The sequence below is a fragment of the Amphibalanus amphitrite genome, unplaced genomic scaffold (genome assembly GCF_019059575.1).
Source record: "Amphibalanus amphitrite isolate SeventyFive unplaced genomic scaffold, NRLGWU_Aamphi_draft 001485F_arrow, whole genome shotgun sequence".
NCBI lineage: Eukaryota > Metazoa > Arthropoda > Thecostraca > Balanomorpha > Balanidae > Amphibalanus > Amphibalanus amphitrite.
In genome coordinates, this window is record NW_024882978.1 from 53114 (window position 1) to 72749 (window position 19636).

The 19636-nt window shown below is 51.6% G+C and overlaps 2 protein-coding genes across 2 annotated transcripts; both read left to right on the plus strand.

Moving 5' to 3' along the window:
- Positions 1 to 3313: 3313 nt before the first annotated feature.
- On the plus strand, positions 3314 to 6590 carry LOC122373379 (heat shock 70 kDa protein cognate 4-like). Its single transcript, XM_043351365.1, has 3 exons — positions 3314 to 3625; positions 4071 to 4276; positions 4643 to 6590. Exons 2-3 carry the CDS (start codon positions 4072 to 4074, stop codon positions 6385 to 6387), a joined length of 1950 nt encoding a protein of 649 aa, XP_043207300.1. The 5' UTR covers positions 3314 to 3625; position 4071; the 3' UTR covers positions 6388 to 6590.
- A 391-nt stretch (positions 6591 to 6981) lies between these two features.
- Positions 6982 to 19564, plus strand: LOC122373380 (nuclear pore complex protein Nup93-like). Its single transcript, XM_043351366.1, has 15 exons — positions 6982 to 7335; positions 9747 to 9919; positions 10148 to 10328; positions 10760 to 10888; positions 11189 to 11359; positions 12116 to 12243; positions 12765 to 12989; positions 13294 to 13434; positions 13709 to 13893; positions 14285 to 14476; positions 14869 to 15127; positions 17084 to 17198; positions 17752 to 17886; positions 18322 to 18489; positions 18795 to 19564. The coding sequence occupies exons 2-15, from the start codon at positions 9750 to 9752 to the stop codon at positions 18990 to 18992; spliced, it is 2397 nt and encodes a 798-aa protein (XP_043207301.1). The 5' UTR covers positions 6982 to 7335; positions 9747 to 9749; the 3' UTR covers positions 18993 to 19564.
- Positions 19565 to 19636: the final 72 nt, after the last annotated feature.

The following is a 19636-nucleotide window of genomic DNA, read 5'->3' on the forward strand; positions in this document are numbered from 1 at the left end:
CCCCTGCCCCTAGGGGTGCTCATGGGCCCAACAGGCCCGTTGTGCCCCTGACAGGCCTGTCGTGTATACTTGCTAGACCTGTGGTGCCCCTGCTTCCTGGCAGGCCTGTGGTGCCCCTGGCGGGCCTGTGGCGCCCCTACAAGGCCGTAGGTGCCCCTGACAGGTTAGTGGTGTCCCTGGAAGGACTTTGGTGCCCCTGACAAGCCTGAAGTGTCAAGGACAGACCCTTTAGACGCCGTCACGCCAGGGTCAAGTTCGTCGGACTGACAACGATTTGCTTACCTGATAACGTTCCTGGTAAGTACTCATTACTCAGCGTCCACACTCCACAACATATATACATAGCACATTCATATATACTTGCTTACAATTGGTAAATGTGGTTTGTGGCTAAGAGGTAAGATACTGACTAAAAATAAAAAATAAAAATAAAAAACTGAAAATGGGGGCACCACCAAAATGAAGTGGACGAAATCCGTTGAGTTTTTAATTTTGGGTATAGGTAGGGGCACCACTTCGATTCATGACCCTCCCCTTGGAGTTTTCCTGGATCCGCCCCTGGCAGCAGTTGCATCCAACGCCCCCTTAGACCCACCCCATCCCACACCACATCCGCTAGGCCCAAAACTCGAGCCCGGTCCAATTCGTACCCGGGGCACCCTTCCAAATCCAGGCGGGTCCGCGGCCCGTGTGTTTCTTATAGGTATCTTGGCCCGTGTTGTGTAAATGTACCGGCCCCGGGTCGATGCCAGACCGGTGGTAGGAGCGCCGTCACGAGACAGATCAGCACACCACCGCATTGCCGCCGCCGTCGGGCGCTGTTGGGATCCCTCTGGAGCCCCAAATTGAGCCCCTCGCGTCTCGACCCTCGACTTGACAGTGACACGCGGTCGCCTGGTGCTATCGACACCGTCGTGACTGCAAACAAAGCTTGCACCATTGCACTTTGAGCCGGCGGTCTGCACTTGGGCATACATGTAGATTGCAGAGTCGAGCGGGGGGAGTCGGGAGAGGGGTGCCTCCGCCGCGCGAGTATGACCTTATTTGGTGTGAGCTGCGCCAGCCCGGCCTCGGATGTTCGAGGTCAATGGGTACGGGCTGCGACAGCTCTGCCGGCGGGTCAGAACTAGAAGGGCTGACAGTCGACACGGAACAGCCTTGACTCGCATTGTCGGCCCGGGAGACGGGAAGCGAGGGCCCGATTGTGGCATGTTGAATTAGGTTGTTTCTGGGTCATCGATGACTTCGGTCATGTTGGAGGAAGTGACTTCACGGAGGTCTGAGGATTGAGTACGGAGCTCTGTCACGGTCGCTGTTTTTTATCAGCATGCTGTCGGCTTTCCCATATAAGAAAGTTATTGCTGGCGCTTCTTTGGCCTCTCTTTGGTCGAATGAATAGACTATAGTCTATTCATTCACGTATACGAATTCACGTATACGTGAATTCGACCAATGACGTGCCAAGAAACAGCAGCATGCTCGCAGCCTGCTGATAAAAAACTGCGACCGAACAGCGCCGGATTCGTTCTTCGCCCCAGAGACGCGATTACTCTTATATGATTCTGATCAGTGATCATTGACCAAAGTCAAAGTGTACCTATATATCATCATAACCGTACCTAGCAGTAAGCACTAGAATTAGGTATATCATCTGTAGAATGCAGAGCCAGACAACCGAACCGACACGCCACCTTATTCGCTCTCTCGGCTAACCGTCTTCCGGTTTCAACAGTCAGCAGCCACCGATTCCCCCCAAGGAAACACCGTCCAATTTAGGTGCGCGGCTCTGGGCCACGGGCGCACCCTGGCTCTCCAATTTTGGAGGAGCCTGAGACGGACAGGGCTGGTTTGAAGACGGTCGGACCCAGGTAAGGCAGCCGAATATCCGGATGTGTAGGAGTGCCGAGTGGCCGATGGCAGACATAGGCGGCGGAACGGGGAGGGCACCGGGGCACCGTGCCCCCCTTTGATTTTGGCATTTTAACATTAGCCCTATGGGAGTTGCATGGAAAGAATGGGACCAAAAGTCGGCAGTGCCCCCCCCCCCCCTTAATTGAGGGTGTTCCGCCGCTACTGATGGCAGAACACGATGAAGATGCCACTGGCCCAGGGAGTGAGGGGTAGAACGGACAGATAGCCGTTTTGGTGGATAAGGTAAGCCGCCAAGGAACCAGGCAGGAATGACAGTCGTTTTGTCGGTTTCGACGTACATTTGGAACGGTTTTCCTCAAGAGATTTTCATCATACGATCGTCCCATGCAGTTGCACGAACGTTATGCATGGACGTTTTGCCGAATTAATCGGTAAACGTACGTACCCTCTCGAGAAAGAAGCGTAGGCTAATAATAAAAAATCGAGACTCGACTGGAGCCGAGTCACCAATGTGCAAATTTGCAAAACGGCGCACATAACTAATGACAAAACCAATAAACTCGGGAACATTATTAGCAGCATTTATATTCATTCATTATTGGTCCGGGACTAAAAGACGTTCGACGCTCAGGGCCCAGTACCATTTGTTCCAACTGGGCTCCAGGTGCAGTAAGAAGCGGTTCCACAGTACAGCATTCAGGGTGTGATGGGGGCAAGTAATAAACAGTAATAAACAATAAACCATGAACCCTGCTGATGACCGGCATCCAGATGACGAGTACACGGTGACACAGCTGCACGACCTGATGATTCATCAGCGAGGAGTCAGGAGTCACACGGTAGGGTGTGTCTGTATCTGTTTACTGTACTGCTGGCAGTCGTACCCTTTCATCGGCTGATGTGCAACTAACTAGGCAACACGATTATCTGCAATTACTTCATGCTTGTTGCCGGGCCAGGATGGTTTGTAATGCATTGGTAAACCGTGTTCGGTGACCCGATTTTATTTCATCGGTCACCGGGCGCGAATCGAAATATTTGGATTTTGGGGTCGATTTAAGAAATAAAAGGGCAGGGCATGGGGGAGGGCTGATGGCCTCAATTATCCCCCAAACTTCTTTCGGCAAGAGGACTGACGTTACACTGATTACGAATCGTAATGATGATTACGATAACCCGCGACCGCGTCCCTTTGGCGCGAGTTCTGCCCGCCGATTGGCATTTCCGCCAAGGTCCCCATTCGCTGGCCAAGAACTTGTCGCTTTTTCGTCAGCACGCTCCTACCAATGAGGTCTTTGAAGCGGTCGTAATTTTGCCATTGTGATGTAACGTAGTTGCTGTATGTAGGTCACGTATTTCACGATATCAATATACAGTTGATTGTAACCAGTCATTATGAATGAGCATTCCGATCATACCTTCCCACGTGCCCACAGCATAACTCTGGAATTTTCTAGTCGGCTACGAACTTTGGCGGTTTCTAGACGTATCTGGCACCTTCCAATCGCACGTTCTGGCAGGGCGGCGCCAACGGACCAATCACAGCGCTCCGTACAGTGCAAGTAGCCGTCTGCCGTGCGCCGATTGGTCTGCTGTCGTCATGGTGACGGTCAATGAGCTGTCTGCTTCCCGAGTTTTCCGAGGTGTTATTTAGCTGGGCGGCGAGTTCGCAGGTCAGAATTTGAAGTTTGGCGACTGGTGCGTTAAGTTCACGAAGAGCGTCTGAAACTGTGGATATAGCATAAGCTAACAGGTAAGTCCCCGTTGGGGCACGTCCCGATCTCTTTCCCGGTGTGGCCCTCTGAGAACAAGCGTTCCGGGGTTTGGACCGGGTAACCAACTTCAGCGGGGGCGATTCTGGCTTTTCCAGTTTTTTTTTCGGTAGCTTTTATATTATTCTTTGGCCCTCGCAATCCAATACAGCCGCGATGCGCGATTCGTTGTGCCTACGGAAGTTATAAAACGCCATACACGTAACACGGGAGTCTTGAATCAGGCGTTACTGTTACGCTGTCCGAGCTGGGACCGATAGCAACATAAAACGGATTAAATCCAACTTGAGTGGAGGGATAAAATCTGCAAATTTTCTGAGGATGAACTTTTGTTGCGGTTGAATCGGGTAGGAGGTGTTCGAATATTCCTTGACGTGATGTCCTGTTCTATCTATTCGACTCACGGTCCCGTTTCTGTCTTTCCAGAATGGCGAAAGCTCCAGCGATTGGAATTGATCTCGGGACCACCTACTCCTGTGTGGGAGTGTTCCAGCATGGCAAGGTGGAAATCATTGCCAATGACCAGGGTAATCGGACGACGCCCAGCTACGTGGCCTTTACCGACACGGAGCGGCTGATCGGAGATGCCGCCAAGAACCAGGTGGCCATGAACCCCAGCAACACGGTGTTCGGTGAGTAATCGACGGCACAGTGGAGGATATTTGTATTCGTGAATAAACATGACTGTTATATGGAAATTGGCCGATTTTTTTTCCCGATCGGTTATCACGGCTGAAACTCGGTTGTTAGAAAATTGCGAAGTTCTTCGCGGTTGAATTGCTACACATTTGCCCGTGTTAAAATGATTTTGAGTGGGGTTTTTTAAAAATATATTTAGCTATCTGATTATATCACGGTCATATTTATCGGTATTAATTGTGATCCTCTCAATTGAATTACGGTTACGCGGACTGAAATAATTTAGCCGGACCGTTAGAAAAGATCGAACTTGTCACCGTTTTCGGCGATTCTGACCCTTGTTTCTCTGCTTTTCACAGACGCCAAGCGGTTGATCGGCCGGCGATTCGACGACACTGCCGTGCAGTCAGACATGAAACACTGGCCATTCAAGGTCATCAGCGACAGCGGCAAGCCCAAGATCCGCGTCGAGTACAAGAACGAGGACAAGACGTTCGCGCCGGAGGAGATCAGCTCGATGGTGCTGACCAAGATGAAGGAGACGGCCGAGGCGTACCTGGGCAAGACCGTCACCGATGCCGTCATCACAGTACCGGCCTACTTCAACGACTCGCAGCGTCAGGCGACCAAGGACGCCGGCGCGATCGCCGGTCTGAACGTGCTGCGCATCATCAACGAGCCCACGGCGGCGGCCATCGCCTACGGCCTCGACAAGAAGGTCGGCGGCGAGCGCAACGTGCTCATCTTCGACCTGGGCGGCGGCACTTTCGATGTGTCGATCCTTACCATCGAGGACGGCATCTTCGAGGTGAAGTCGACCGCCGGAGACACTCATCTCGGTGGCGAGGACTTCGACAACCGCATGGTCAACTTCTTCGTCCAGGAGTTCAAGCGGAAACACAAGAAGGATCTCTCGACCAACAAGCGCGCGCTGCGTCGTCTTCGGACGGCCTGCGAGCGGGCGAAGCGGACTCTGTCGTCGTCGTCACAGGCTTCGATCGAGATCGACTCGCTGATGGAAGGCATCGACTTCTACACGTCCATCACCCGCGCCCGGTTCGAGGAGATGAACGCCGACCTGTTCCGCGGCACCCTCGAGCCGGTCGAGAAGGCGCTGCGTGATGCCAAGATGGACAAGGGCTCCGTCCACGACATCGTCCTGGTCGGTGGCTCAACGCGCATTCCTAAGATCCAGAAACTCCTGCAGGACTTCTTCAACGGCAAGGAGCTCAACAAGTCTATCAACCCCGACGAGGCTGTGGCGTACGGCGCTGCCGTCCAGGCTGCCATCCTGCACGGCGACAAGTCTGAGGCGGTGCAGGACCTGCTGCTCCTGGACGTGACGCCCCTCTCGCTCGGTATCGAGACGGCCGGAGGCGTGATGACCGCCCTCATCAAGCGGAACACCACGATCCCGACCAAGCAGACGCAGACTTTCACCACGTACTCGGATAACCAGCCGGGTGTGCTGATCCAGGTCTACGAGGGTGAACGAGCCATGACCAAGGATAACAACCTGCTGGGCAAGTTCGAACTGACCGGCATCCCACCGGCGCCGCGCGGCGTGCCGCAGATCGAAGTCACCTTCGACATCGACGCCAACGGCATCATGAACGTCAGCGCGGCCGACAAGTCGACCGGCAAGGCCAGCAACATCACCATCACCAACGACAAGGGTCGCCTCACCAAGGAGGAGATCGAGCGCATGGTCAACGAGGCCGAGCAGTTCAAGCAGGAGGATGAGGCCCAGCGGGAGAAGATCTCCGCCAAGAACGCCCTCGAGTCGTACTGCTTCAACATGAAGTCGACCGTCGAGGATGACAAGGTCAAAGACAAGATCTCCGAGTCTGACAAGACGACCATCATCGACAAGTGCAACGATACCATCAAGTGGCTGGACGGCAACCAGCTGGCGGAGAAGGACGAGTTCGAGCACAAGCAGAAGGAGTTGGAACAGATCTGCAACCCCATCATCAGCAAGCTGTACCAGGGCGCGGGCGGCGGCGCCCCCGGTGGTATGCCCGGTGGGATGCCGGGAGGCATGCCCGGCGGTGACGCCCCCAAGGGAGGCGCCGGCGGCCCGACCATCGAGGAGGTCGACTAAACCGACTGATCGCTGGCTGATGAGGGTTCTGCTCACTGTCCGTTGCCGTGAATCTGCGGCCTGCGCTTTCCAATTTATCGTTCATTGTGTATCGCTCGTCATTGCTTCGGCCAGTGGCCTCATTGTGGTATATGCTTGTCCCAGAAGTGATATATTGTTTCGCATATGTGGAAATCTGAGGTGAAATACAGAGTTGTGAGTTATGTTGGCCTGTTTGCACGAACAAGGGGGTGGGGTAATGTTTAGCGGTGGCATAGCGCTGTCAGATCAGAGCCGTTTACATGCAAACGTTTACATCGGGTCGGTAGATAGTACGAATGAACTGAACAAGAACTGAAGTCGCTAATCGCTGGATGCATCCGATTTCCGTAATCGCTAATTAAGATCTGATGATCTAAAACACACGGCGCATTTACCTTGATGAGTGAGGTCACACCCTGGGTCACCGACCATGCCATGGGAGTAGTTGACTTATGCGGTCAGGTGAACCAGCAGTGATTTCGGAGATTTACTAGGTAAAGGGTGGCGCAAGATGAAGTACACGGACATGTAAGATAATGAAGATGCGGCACGGTAATCCTCAATAGCCAAGTCATTCGTAAATTCGATACGCAAAGGGACTGCCGGGCATGGTGATGGCGGCAGTTTCCAAATGTTCTTTTCTAGAGACATTTTTCATACTTTTTTGTGAAAGTCTTCAAAGTCTTCGGTGACGAACGCTACCTATTTCAAACGATTGAGACATATATCACGCAACTGCGACAAAGCCATTTTGAGCTTGCTGCCGGCGCGCGCGTTGTTGCCGCGCGTGAGGCTCTGGCGAGGAACTCAGTTGCTTAGCATTTGTTGAATTAATTTTTTTTTCAAGGCTAGTGACTAAAGATCATCAGAAAAAGCAATCGGTATAAGTGGCCGATTTATTTTGCATATTACTGTCGCGACTCAAAGGTGAGTTTCAAAGCAAAATGAGACTGAAATGATGGCAGATGTGGCTTAAATTGTAATTGCTATTTATTCCATTAAATATGGCTCCATTTAATAAAATTATCCTAGCATAAATTCCATCGAAATGTCTGAAAAGATTGGTGACTTGTGTTTGTGAAGCTAGGGCTATCAACACTATGAAAGCATGCCAATTGCCACTTGTGCTGCTAATCTCGTATCTACTTGCCACCTTCCCCGTCTAGGTGTCTCACTTGTAGTGAGTCACTGCAAAGTCGCAGGTATTCTGGGCTATCAATAAGCAAAGACTTAACCCGCGCCCCAGTGGCGGTCTCGGCCAACTTCGCCCTAGTGAGGGGGGCATATGTTACCACCCACCTCTAACTCAAAAACTAAGAGGGCTAGAAAGACGCGGTAAAAAGCAGTCGATAGCTCTCAATACGTACGTTTGAAAGTATTTCGGTCATTTTTCACCTTAGAGCAATATTGGGGTCACCAGAGGTCATCAAAGGTCAAAATTTGTCAATTGTCATTATATTTTTCAGAAAACATGCCGCTATCTCAGGAACTATGGTAGCTAGAAAAACGCATGGAAAAGCAATCGATAGCTTTTGAACTCTTCTTTTGAAAAGGTCATTTTAAATATTGTCCTCAGGTCAACGGTTTAGCCTCCAGAGGGCAAAAACTCCAAAAATAGCTGTTTTTACGAAAAGTGTTTTTCGACAATAACTTTCGACTACAAAAAGCCACGACATTTCTATTGCCAGAATCGTGTTCCCCTCACCGAGACGCGTCGAATGAACTATAATTTGACCTTGAAAGGTCAACTTAAAAATTTGACCTCAGGTCAAGGTCATGACCTGACCGGAAAAGGTCATGTTGCATATCAGTCGATGCGTCTCAACAAGACAAACACAATGAGACCATCCCCAGCGTTCTATCTCTTTCCAATCGCGAGTTATTGGCAAAAAACTGTTTGTAGCCTCAAATGACCTCGGATGACCTTTCTAGAGGCTATCAGCAAAAATGACACCTTGGTCATCACGAGTGGACTAAATCATTGTGATTCTGAAATATTTGGACTGTTCCTATGCGTACACACGGATCTAGAGGCATTTTCATTTTTCTCCATTGACTTGTAATGGAAAGGTCATGCCACTGACCTGACCTTAGGTCACGGATATAAAAAATCCGAGATATACAACTTGTACGCTCCCATAACAGCATGCAATCCACCAAGTTTAAAACCTTTCTAACAAACACTGCAGGCTGGACATGATTGCAAACTTTTTTTTAAGGCTTGGTCAGTTAACTTGACCTGGTGACCTGACCTGACATGACCTGGGGTCAAAAATTTCACACATTGTCCAAAATTGATGTACCAAAAGCTACCCCAAGCGGCGCGGCGCTACGCGCCGCGATTTTTATTCACACGCGAAAAACGCGACAGGGTGGTAACATATGCCCCCCCCCACTGGGGCGAAGGTTAAAGTCAAGTGCTTACACCAGTAAAACGCCTTTATCGGCGATGAACGAGCGAGCGGAAGAAAAACAAAAATACAAAAAGAAGAACAATTGGTTTGACCTTTCTGGAGATATAGAAGCGGGTTGTGCATGTGCGCACATGCACAGTCTCTCCCACACAAACGTCCGCAAGTCACCTACCTCGTCGGTTTCTACCGACATGCCAAATTTGAGCGCAATCGGCCCGGTCATTCCTGAGATATAGAAATCGCCCTTGCACGTGCGCACATGCTGTAGCAGCCCAACCTTAACACATGCAGATGAATTATCTGATAGAGACCTAACTGTGTACCAAGTTTCAATTCAATCGGCCCAACCGTTGTGCCGTTATTGAGGTTGCAATTTTGGGGGTTCTTAAAAATGTCCAACTTAACCACGCGCCACGTGCGGTGGTTGGCAAGAACGCTTTTGAAGAGTGTCCCTTCGGCCGGCCGGCCGCTCATACTCAGGATTTTCCCTTAATTCAGTATGAACTCGCTCGCTCGCTCGTAATAAATAGATCAAATTGTCATCAACAGCTCTAGATACCGTAAGGTGGGGCTATTTGAGACAGTGGGGCTATTTGAGACAGTATTTAAAATCGTTATAAAATAAAAACCGTTTGAAATTTATGCTTAATTTTTGCTCAGGCGAATTTACTGCTCGATTCCACACCTTCCTGAGCAAAAATATCACATAAAAATCAAACGCTCTTCATTTTATAGCGATTTTAAATACCGTCTCAAATAGCCCCACTGTCTCAAATAGCCCCACTTTACGGTACCCATTAGATTAGATGTTTGAACTTTGATCACGGCTGTAATGCCTAATAGGAAATCAATCTGAGTCTCAAACCTACACTGTGACTGATGAACCTCTTGATAAGTCTAGCTCAATTATTACGTTGTTTTCAGACAATGTCTGAGGGCGGCTTCTCAGAGCTGGTCCAGCAGGCCAGTCGGCTCACCACCGACATGGACACCGCTGCGCCGCTGCCGCGAGTCCAGCGCAACCTCAAACAGCTGCTGCAGGCTGGAGAGCAGCTGTGGGCGCGCACTGCCCAGACTGGAGCGCAGGATGTCAAGGCGTGAGTGGTGTGGGATGACTGACACGGTGCAGTACAGGACCTCTGACCTTTTCTTTCCTGCATTATATTTCAATTAGATTTTTAAGCTTTCCTTCTGATTTTGTCGGTTCTGGTCATTTCTATTGCTCATTATTGACACATTTAGTGACAGATGTTGAGCATCCATGACAAGTTAGGTGCTTGATCAAAGGTAAATTTATCAAAGCAAATCTCTGTCACCATCACCAGGTCGATCCTGCTGGGCTCCAAGGGCGTCGACCTGCCAGCCCTCTCCATGCGTCTGGATGCCCTGGACGCTTCCAGAACATTCCAGCCGCTGGAGCCTGTTCAGGACACGGACATCGCTGGATTCCTGCGCAACGAGCGAGAGAACGCAGTGCTGACCGTCATTGAACAGTCCCGGAAAGAGGTGGGGACGCTGGTGGAGAGAGTGCACGGGGAGTAGTGGAAGAGTAGTGGAAACGGGATGACAAGCTGAAAATGGCAGAGATGTAGAGGACTTAAGAGAGTGTTAAAAAGGCCATTCGATCAGATGTCTCTGCCAGAATTTTGGGCACGCCAGTATATCTGTGAGACGAGATCGGAAAATGCAAAATGCGAATGGGCGTGCAAACGTCGGAAAATTATTCTGTCAAGGCGGATATAGTGAAAGATCGTGGGTAATACCTGTTAAACGAATCTCGAGTACAAAATATAGTACAAAATTTTGAGGACAAGAGAACGAGTGGAAATTTTAGGGATCTATGGAAAAAACGATAGTAGCAGGAATGTGGGCTGTTCTTTTGTATTTCGTGCCTTTGATCTCTGAAGCATCTGTTTACAATTTTCACCCCACGGCAGACATTCGAGGCGGTGGACCGGGCGCACTACGAGGCGTTCAGCTCGTGCTGGGAGCTGGCCAAACACCGTCTGCTGAGCACGCTGGCGCCCTCCGGGCACGATCTGCTCGACGTCACTCTACAGCCCGAGGTGAGGGACTGATGGCATCATATATCCTTGGGTAGTAGACCGATGTTTTACGTGGTCGTCATATAACCTTCGTGAGCCGAGACTCCGAGCAATGACTGCATTGTGCCATGAGCTTAGATGCATGCTACAAGGAAATCAAACTAAACTCAAACCTCTCGTAAATGTGAACAGACGAAAATGATGCTTCTTAAAAAATATGAGTGATGGCTCCCAGTGCTACTCACCCACGGCGATCAAGTACCTAACTTGCGTTAAAGTGAATTTTCAGCTTTAATTTGACCCTCACCCCCTCTCCCCCAGCTGTCGGTGAGCTCGAGCTCTGGCACGGCCGGCGTGCGTAGCACCCTGACCGCCCAGGAGAAGGCCTACGTGGACACGATTGCCAAATACATCGAGCAGCTGAGCTCGGACGGGCCGCGGCCAGACCTGGTCACCACCTGCCGAGAGCTGATGGCCAAACTCGGAGACGATGTGAGTGGCGGCGGCTCGACATGCGGGATATTTTTTGTTACGCTGCCACTGCCAACTTGTAAATGGGTGATAGTTGGAGTCGTTTTTAATAGGAAATATTTTCGCATATGACCATGTATTTATTTTTTCTTTGAATGTAAATACAATTTGCCTAATTTTTATCGAAATGTTCTGTTCTACTCATTTATTATTTATCCCTCAGTACTGCCAAAAAATCACAGATAATGCAATTGGATTCAAGCCTTTTAGGTGATGCACCTGCTCAATGCTCATTCTGTCAGTCCTACACGCGTCTTTGATTTCAGCAACGTCCGTGGTATGTATCAAAGTGTGATGTTATCTACAATTAGTAATTTTTCTTCTATTCACCAACCAGGTGGCCGTGGAGCCTTGGGACACGGTGTTACCTCTGTCTGTTTCCACCTCTGTGTGTTTCCCTGTCCGCCCGCCAGGTGGCCGTGGAGCTGTGGGACACGGTGTTACCTCTGTCTGTTTCCACCTCTGTGTGTTTCCCTGTACGCCCGCCAGGTGGCCGTGGAGCTGTGGGACACGGTGTTACCTCTGTCTGTTTCCACCTCTGTGTGTTTCCCTGTCGGCCCACCAGGTGGCCGTGGAGCTGTGGGACACGGTGTTACCTCTGTCTGTTTCCACCTCTGTGTGTTTCCCTGTCCGCCCGCCAGGTGGCCGTGGAGCTGTGGGACACGGTGTTACCTCTGTCTGTTTTCACCTCTGTGTGTTTCCCTGTCCGCCCGCCAGGTGGCCGTGGAGCTGTGGGACACGGTGCGCTGCGTCACACAGGTGGGCGTCCGATCAGAGGTGGGGCGCTTCTCCAACTCGGTGCAGGCTGCCATGATACGACAGGCCAAACGCTTCCTCGAGACCAGGTGAGCGGCCAATTAATTCATCGAGGGCTAGCTAACGCCCATGAAATTCATATGGTTGTTAAGTATACAGTTTTGTCAATAATGGTGCCATATTTGTGTCACTTTAAATGGAAGATGGGCGTTTCGAAGAAAGTCGTCGCGTCTTTTCGCACTTTTTCAAATAAGTTTTTCTTGAATTCTGCTGATTTGTCCCCTATGGGTTTTTACCACACCGTGTCTCTTTTATGACGTTATCTTTTAACCCATAGTCACGTGACCTTTGCCCCCCTCCCCCCTCCCTCAGTTATGTGTCGCGCCTGCAGCGTCTCGTGTACAGCCACCTGTCTGTCGCTAATCACGTGACCTCTGCTCCCCTCCTACAGTTACGTGTCGCGCCTGCAGCGTCTCGTGTACAGCCACCTGTCTGTCGCTAATCACGTGGCCTTTGCTCCCCCTACAGTTACGTGTCGCGTCTGCAGCGTCTCGTGTACAGCCACCTCTCTGTCGCTAATCACGTGACCTTTGCTCCCCCTCCCCCTCAGTTACGTGTCGCGTCTGCAGCGTCTCGTGTACAGCCACCTGTCAATAGCCGGTCTGGGCGGCGAGCCGGGCACTCTCCAACTCGTCCAGTCGTACCTGGCCGTGCGCCCGCCCACCGCGGCGCCCGACGACCCGCTGCTGCAGGGCCTGCCCGCCTGGGCGGTCATCTACCACTGTTTGCGCTGTGGCGACCCGCCGGCCGCCCGGCAGGCTGCTCAGCGAGCCGGGTAAGACTGGGAGCAAGGGAAGGGAGTTTGGAAATCTTTGGGGTTATTTGGATCCAATTTTACGTAATGTTCAGTTCGTCTCTTGGGAGTAATTTGGAAAGTGTTTATATGAAGTTATGGTTTTCTTACGTACGGCCGGACAAAAATTGCAGTATCAGGGCCATCTATATCGGTACTGATAGCCCTGGATGCCCCTCGCTTTGATAGATAATAGGAGTGCGGTGCCTATATTTCACCTTGCATGGGCTTATATAACTACAACCACTGATGGCGTTGACACTATCTTGTACGGCTTCATTCACAGGCCGCCTCTGTCGGACATCGCGCGCGTTCTGGCCCGTGTGGAGGCCAGTCAGGACGGCCGGCTGCCGCCCGAGTGTCTGTCGGAGCTACGACAGTTGCAGTACAGCTGTCGGGCCAGCGGTACCGGGGACCACTACACCAGGTGAAGGGCGATGAGGGTGGGGTAGAATGGGGTGGTTGGATGACATGTGAGAGATTATGTTTGAGATGGAATTGGAGGGGAAATGGAAAAGGACGGGGATGGAGACAGGACGGTTGATAGGATGGATCGGGGGTAATGGAACGGACGGAACGGATGACGGAACAGATTCCAGTATAATGGAACGGAGCCAAATGGAGCTGAAGTGGTCAGTTTTATCACCCTTTGGGACTTGGTTGTTGACTCCTGAACCCTGCTGACACCCCCGTCCCCCCAGAGCGGTGTGCTCGGCGCTGGGCGCGCCGGACCTCACCGAGGACACGGTGGAGCGGTCCGCTGACCAGACCGCGTCCACCGACGACTTCCTCTGGATGAAACTGAGCGGCCTGAGCGCGCTGCCCGCCGGCGACGAGCAGCGCGCGGCCCTCTCCCGGCTGCAGACCACACTGGTCGACAAGTACGGTACGTGGAGAGAACGGGTCGGTAAACTTGGTCAAAAGTACGGGTAAAAGTGTGAAACGACTGCTCAGATTTCACGCATGCGGTACCGGGTGAAACAACTTTGTTTACAGTAAAAGTGCGATGCTTGTGACCAACGGGTACCCAGTGGAATATGAAGAAGTAAAATATTTCTTTGAAGCATGGCAAATCTTGGTAATCGTGTAGATTGGAAAACTAAATACCCATCGGTACATGGAAATGACACACAACGTAAACAAATGGTCCACTTGAAGCAGACATATGCAATGCCGTAAGAACCGACTGTTGTCTGTCCAACGGTAACAAAACACGGTGCCCGGAAAGTAGAGGAGCATTATTTTCTAACATTTCTCGTCTCCCTCTCCCTCGGCAGGCGAGTCTCATTTTGACGCGTACAACCAGCCGGCGCTGTACTTCCGCGTGCTGCTGCTCACCGGTCAGCTGGAGGCAGCCGTGGAGTTTTTGGCGCGCGTGGAGCGGCTGCGCGCGCACGCTGTCCATATCGCGCTGGCACTGCACGAGCTGAGTCTGCTGCTGCTGGCCCGATCACCGCAGGCGCCGCTACGTGAGTGGAGGGGAGGGAAGGGTGGCTTGCAGTGGGGGAAATGAGTCATGTGGAACGTAGGGATGTGTAACGGATTTATTGTGGAAGTGGGCCTGAATTAGTGTCTGTGACTCTTGTCAGTGTTGTGGTTTTATTAAAGAATTGAGTGCGAGGGTTTGCAAAAAAAGGGGAGAGCTGCGTCATGCAAAATATATAATGCGATTGGCATCTAAACTGCAAAAAACAAGTTATTTATCCCGCCGAGACGACGTTAGTCACAATTTTCTTCGGCACTCATTACACACCGGCATCAGCCAACCCCTGAACAATTCCCCTGGTTTGTTCTTTGAGCTGTTCAAGCTATCGCCCCGACAAACACCCGCTAACCCTTCCCGCCCTCCCTCTCACGGCAGTGTCGTCCGACTCTGACGCCGGTGGCCGCCGACTGAACCTGGCCCGTCTGGTACTCCTCTACACGCGCCGGTTCGAGGGCCCCGAGCCCGAGTCGGCGCTCCACTACCTGTTCCTGCTGCGCCGCCTGCCGCCCGCCGAGGGCGGCGAGGACCTGTTCGCGGCGGCCGCCGCTGAGCTGGCACTCCAGTCGGGCAGCTACGAGAGGCTGCTGGGAAGGATGGCGGCAGACGGACGGAGGCAGCCCGGAGCCCTCGATAGGTGAGAAATAGACGTCACGGATATCTTTTGATTCATTGGATGGATGGATGAATGAATGCTTTGGGTAGGCGAGCTAATGGAAATATGAGACTTCCATGGATAGGTGAGGGGCATCCAGGGCTGCGGAGTCGGAGTCGGAGTCGGTCGGAGTCGACAGTTGTGACCGGAGTCGGAGTCGGAGTTGGAGTCGATTTTAGAAACCCGAGCCGGAGTCGGAGTCGGTGTCACCGAAAATCTGTCGACTCCGCAGCCCTGCTAGGTCTGCGGAGTCGGAGTCGGGAGTTGGAGTCGGTCGGAGTCGACAATTCTGCCCGGAGTCGGAGTCGGAGTCGGAGCTGGTTTTTGAAAGCCGGAGTCGGAGTCGCCGAAAATTCATCGACTCCGCAGCCCTGGGGGCATCAGTATGAGAGATATGGAACTTCGGGATATTTGATATAACGGGTGGTCAGTATGAAACTGGACAAAATTTGATTAAGCATAGCGTCTCCAATTATGGACAGATTTTACTTATTTTTGGCAGGTGAATACTTCCAGTTATTCTATATAACCAGCTCAGATTTCAACGTTCTGCTATTAACTAGAAGAAAACATTGCGCCGGTAAGTCAGCAAGCGTTCCGGGACCTGTTCGCGCAAGTTTGTGAAAATAACACAAATTACAAAAGTGCTACCATTATGCGTCACATTACGCCATAGGGTGTAACCAGATCTTAAGAATATGTGATCATCGATAAATTCTGAGGACTTGCAGATGTTTTGCATGGTGGGAACGGCAAGATCACCAAGAAAATGCTCATTCAGCACCGGAAGAAACAAACCGGCGCCGTCACCGAACAGTTGGGGCTCTCCTTGTGATCTCTGGGAAGAAATTTTGGAATCTTCAAAACATATGACCAATTAATGTGTCAACAAGCAGGAATCAGGTACAAAAATAGGATAAAGGTGACGGAGGCACAATTTCGTACGCAGAAAACCCGCCTGCGCCGTCTGTCACAGGGTCCAATGCAGGGTAGCAAAAACATGGAGTTGCATATGGACGAAGAATCTTACTTCACCTGCAGTGGCAGCCAAATGCCTTCCATTGCCGAATTTTACACCTCAGCTGGTGGAGACACTATTCCACATGTGGATCGCACCTTCGCTTTCGACCTGAGAGCAAGCATCCACCCGAGATGCCCGTCTGGCTTGCCATGAGTCCGAGGGGCTCACGCGTCCAGTAACTTGACGAGCACAGGCAATGTAAAGGGCGAACTGTGCTATGAAAAGTGTTTGAATGGCGTGTTGTTACCACTTATTGAATCTCAGAACACAGAGCATGATGCTCTGTTAGGTTCCGACCTTGCAACAGCCACAGTACGCGCGCTAGAACACGAAACTTCTTGAGGAGGCTGGGGTGCCCGAAATAACACGTGACATGAACCCACCATGGACCCCTCAGATTTAGCCCATTGAGGATCTGTGGGGGCTCATCAAACAGAAAGTGCATAAGGGAAGGTGGCAGGTCAGCTGAGACGCACAATTGAAGCAGAAAATCCAGCAGGCCATCCGGCAAATCGACCCGGAGGTGCCGCGAAAGACAATAGCGGGGCTGCCAGCGCGCGTGCGCTTGGAGGCTGACAGAGGTCCAGTGTCGCAGATCCATTAGGCCGAGCGTGATTAAAACAAAATAATGGCACGGTAACGCGATTTTCGTTGCTTTCGCTTGAAAACTTTCGACACGGTAACAATTCAAACTTTGTCCAGTTTCATACTGACCACCCGTTAGGTGAGCGTTACTGCACTCGAATAGACGTCATGGATTGATGAAAATAGGGAACAGGGTAGTGAGGCTCCCGGCTCAGGAAAAAGGAGGAGAGAATGCCGTATTGGTAGCATCTACAGGATTACCACACATCTCTACCGACCCCGATTGAGCTTGGTCACCTGACCTGACCTGACCTCTGCGTGTCTCGCTCCAGGTACGACAACTTTGACGCGCGTCCCGTCATCGAGCGGGTGGCTGAGGAGTGTGAGAGCCGCGGTCAGCTCGAAGACGCCGTACAGCTGTACGACCTCGCCGACAAACACGATAAGGTACGACTAACGACACTAATTAAGGTATGAGTACGACCTTATGACAATGGGTCGAGTACGATGCTCGGTCTGCGGGGTACGACCGTGCGATCCTGGGGGATCAACGTTTATTTAAAGTTTCTATAAGCTTATTATTTATTTGTTTCAATGGCCGGCTTGACATGGTACGCCGTGTATGAGATATGCTAGGGGTGCAGCTGAGCAAGGAACGATGCTTGGTCCAACAATTGGAGTGTGCCCCGCGGGGTTCAAGTACCTAACTGAACAGTGAATGTTTTTTGAATGATGTTGGTGTTTTGTGTGGATAGTAACAGTTGCTCGCCCGGCCTATAAGTATCCTTTGGATGGGGAGATCAAGGAACGATGCTTGGTCCAACACTTATACAGGTTGTCCCGGGGAGTTCAGGTAACCTTACATTGTTGAATCCGAGTGTGCGTGTCTCAGGGGCCAGTGCGTCGGTATGAGTGATCAGTGCTCAGTCAGCTGGTCTCCAGTAAGGTACAGCCTGTGCCGCTGTGTCAGTTGTACTGACACCATCTCTCCCTATGTCAGGTTCTGGAGCTGCTGAACCGCCTGCTCAGTCAGCTGGTGTCCAGTACCGACACGGCGCGCCGGGAGCGGCTTCAGGGCACCGCCATCGGCATCGCCCGGCGCTTCAAGGAGCACGGACACAGGGGATCCGCTGAGGTGAGATAGGAACGGGACGCAGGTGCGCCGGGCGGGGGAGGGATCCATCAGGTGGGATAAAGGGAAGTGGGTCCGCTGGGTTGAGAATTGAGATCAAGGGATCCAGGTAAGTGATGAGTGACATTTAGGGCGCCGGGAGGCGGCTGATGTTGATAATTTGAGTTGAAATAGAACTAGACGAGGCATACGTAAATGACATATCGGGTTGAACGGTGGCTTGGAGCGAAGCCGAATGGAGCTTGTGTCTGGTAGGGTGTTAATTTAGTATGAATTCGATGTCAGTGGGACGCTGCAGCTGAGCACTACCTTCCTGATATGCAAATAAGAGTTAACCCTCTTCGCTTCCACTACCCTCTGAACTATAAGGTGACTGACACCCTTCCCGTTCTGACTCTATGACTAATACTATGTAACTTTCCCTTTCTCCCCCCACAGTCTGCCGGCACTCTGTACCTGCTACTGGACCTGATGTCGTTCTTTGACCTGTACCGTCTGCGGCGGATTGACGGGGCGCTGGAGGTGCTCCGTCGGCTGCGACTCGTGCCGCTGCAGCAGAACGAGCTGGAGATGAGGCTGGCAGAGTTCGGGAGGCTGCAGGAAGAGGTGAGAGCGGGAGGGAAAAAAGAGGGAGGAAAGAGGACGTAGAAGAAGTTGACTAGAAAGAAGGATGGCGTCGATGGCGATATCAATAATAATTTCGTAACTCAGCCGAAATTGACTTCTCAGTTACCATCGCTAAAACTACAAATGTACTGTCTTGTCGTTTGTCTGTTAAACATTTCGTATCTTTGTTACGCGCGCGCGCGTAACCATTTTTTGTTACCGCGCGCGCGGTATGAATGCCGCCATGCCACTCATCTCATCATTTGGTCCGCCGCTAAATTACCCCCCTCTCCCCTCCCCCTCAGGTGCGTCGCTGTATGCCCGACGTCCTCCTAGCGGCCATGACTCTGCTCCACTCGGCTCAGCGCGGCGAGGCCGGTATCGCTCCGACCGAGCTGCGCCAGACTGCCAGACTTCTCATCACGTTCGCTGGCAGTCTGCCCTACAGACTGCCAGGCGATACACACGCCCGGCTGGTGCAGATGGAGGTGCTGATGAACTGAGGATAAACTGGTGGGGAAGGGAGGGAGAGGAGAGGAAAGGGACAAGGAATGAACGGAGAGAGGAGTGAAGAGAGAAGGGATTTGAAGTGAGGGTATGATAGGATGGAGACGGGAGAGAATGGAAAGAAATTGGAGGGAGGACAGCCTTTGTTGCTGAACATGTCAAGGGGGGGCGGTGGCAGTGACTGTTTCGCGGAACCTGAATGGGGAATGACCATTAAGAGCGGGAGTGATGGGGGGAGCACTTCTGGGCTTGCATCAGAAAAGTAACTGGCCAACGGAGAAGGGAGCAAGGCGATGGTATACGATTGGAGCGCATTGTCCAGCACACGTGACATTGTGAATGTGAAAGGATGGAATCGAGCGTGTACTTGTTGTCCGGCTGATTTTAGCGGTAAGCTCGTTGTGTGTGCTCGTTCTGTCCTGAGATGGATGACTGTATTTTCGGCCCAGTTCATGTTTGTAACGATGTATGTAAGATGAGGACATGCCATGCCATCTCTGTACATTTCTTGCGCCAGGTCATGGATGTGGTTGTGTCGGGAAGAAAATAAATTTTCAATGAAACCATTTTTGTGCTGTTTGAATACTGAGGTTCAGCACTCCGCGGTTTGTTATGATGCAGGTGGGAGTTCTGAGGAAAT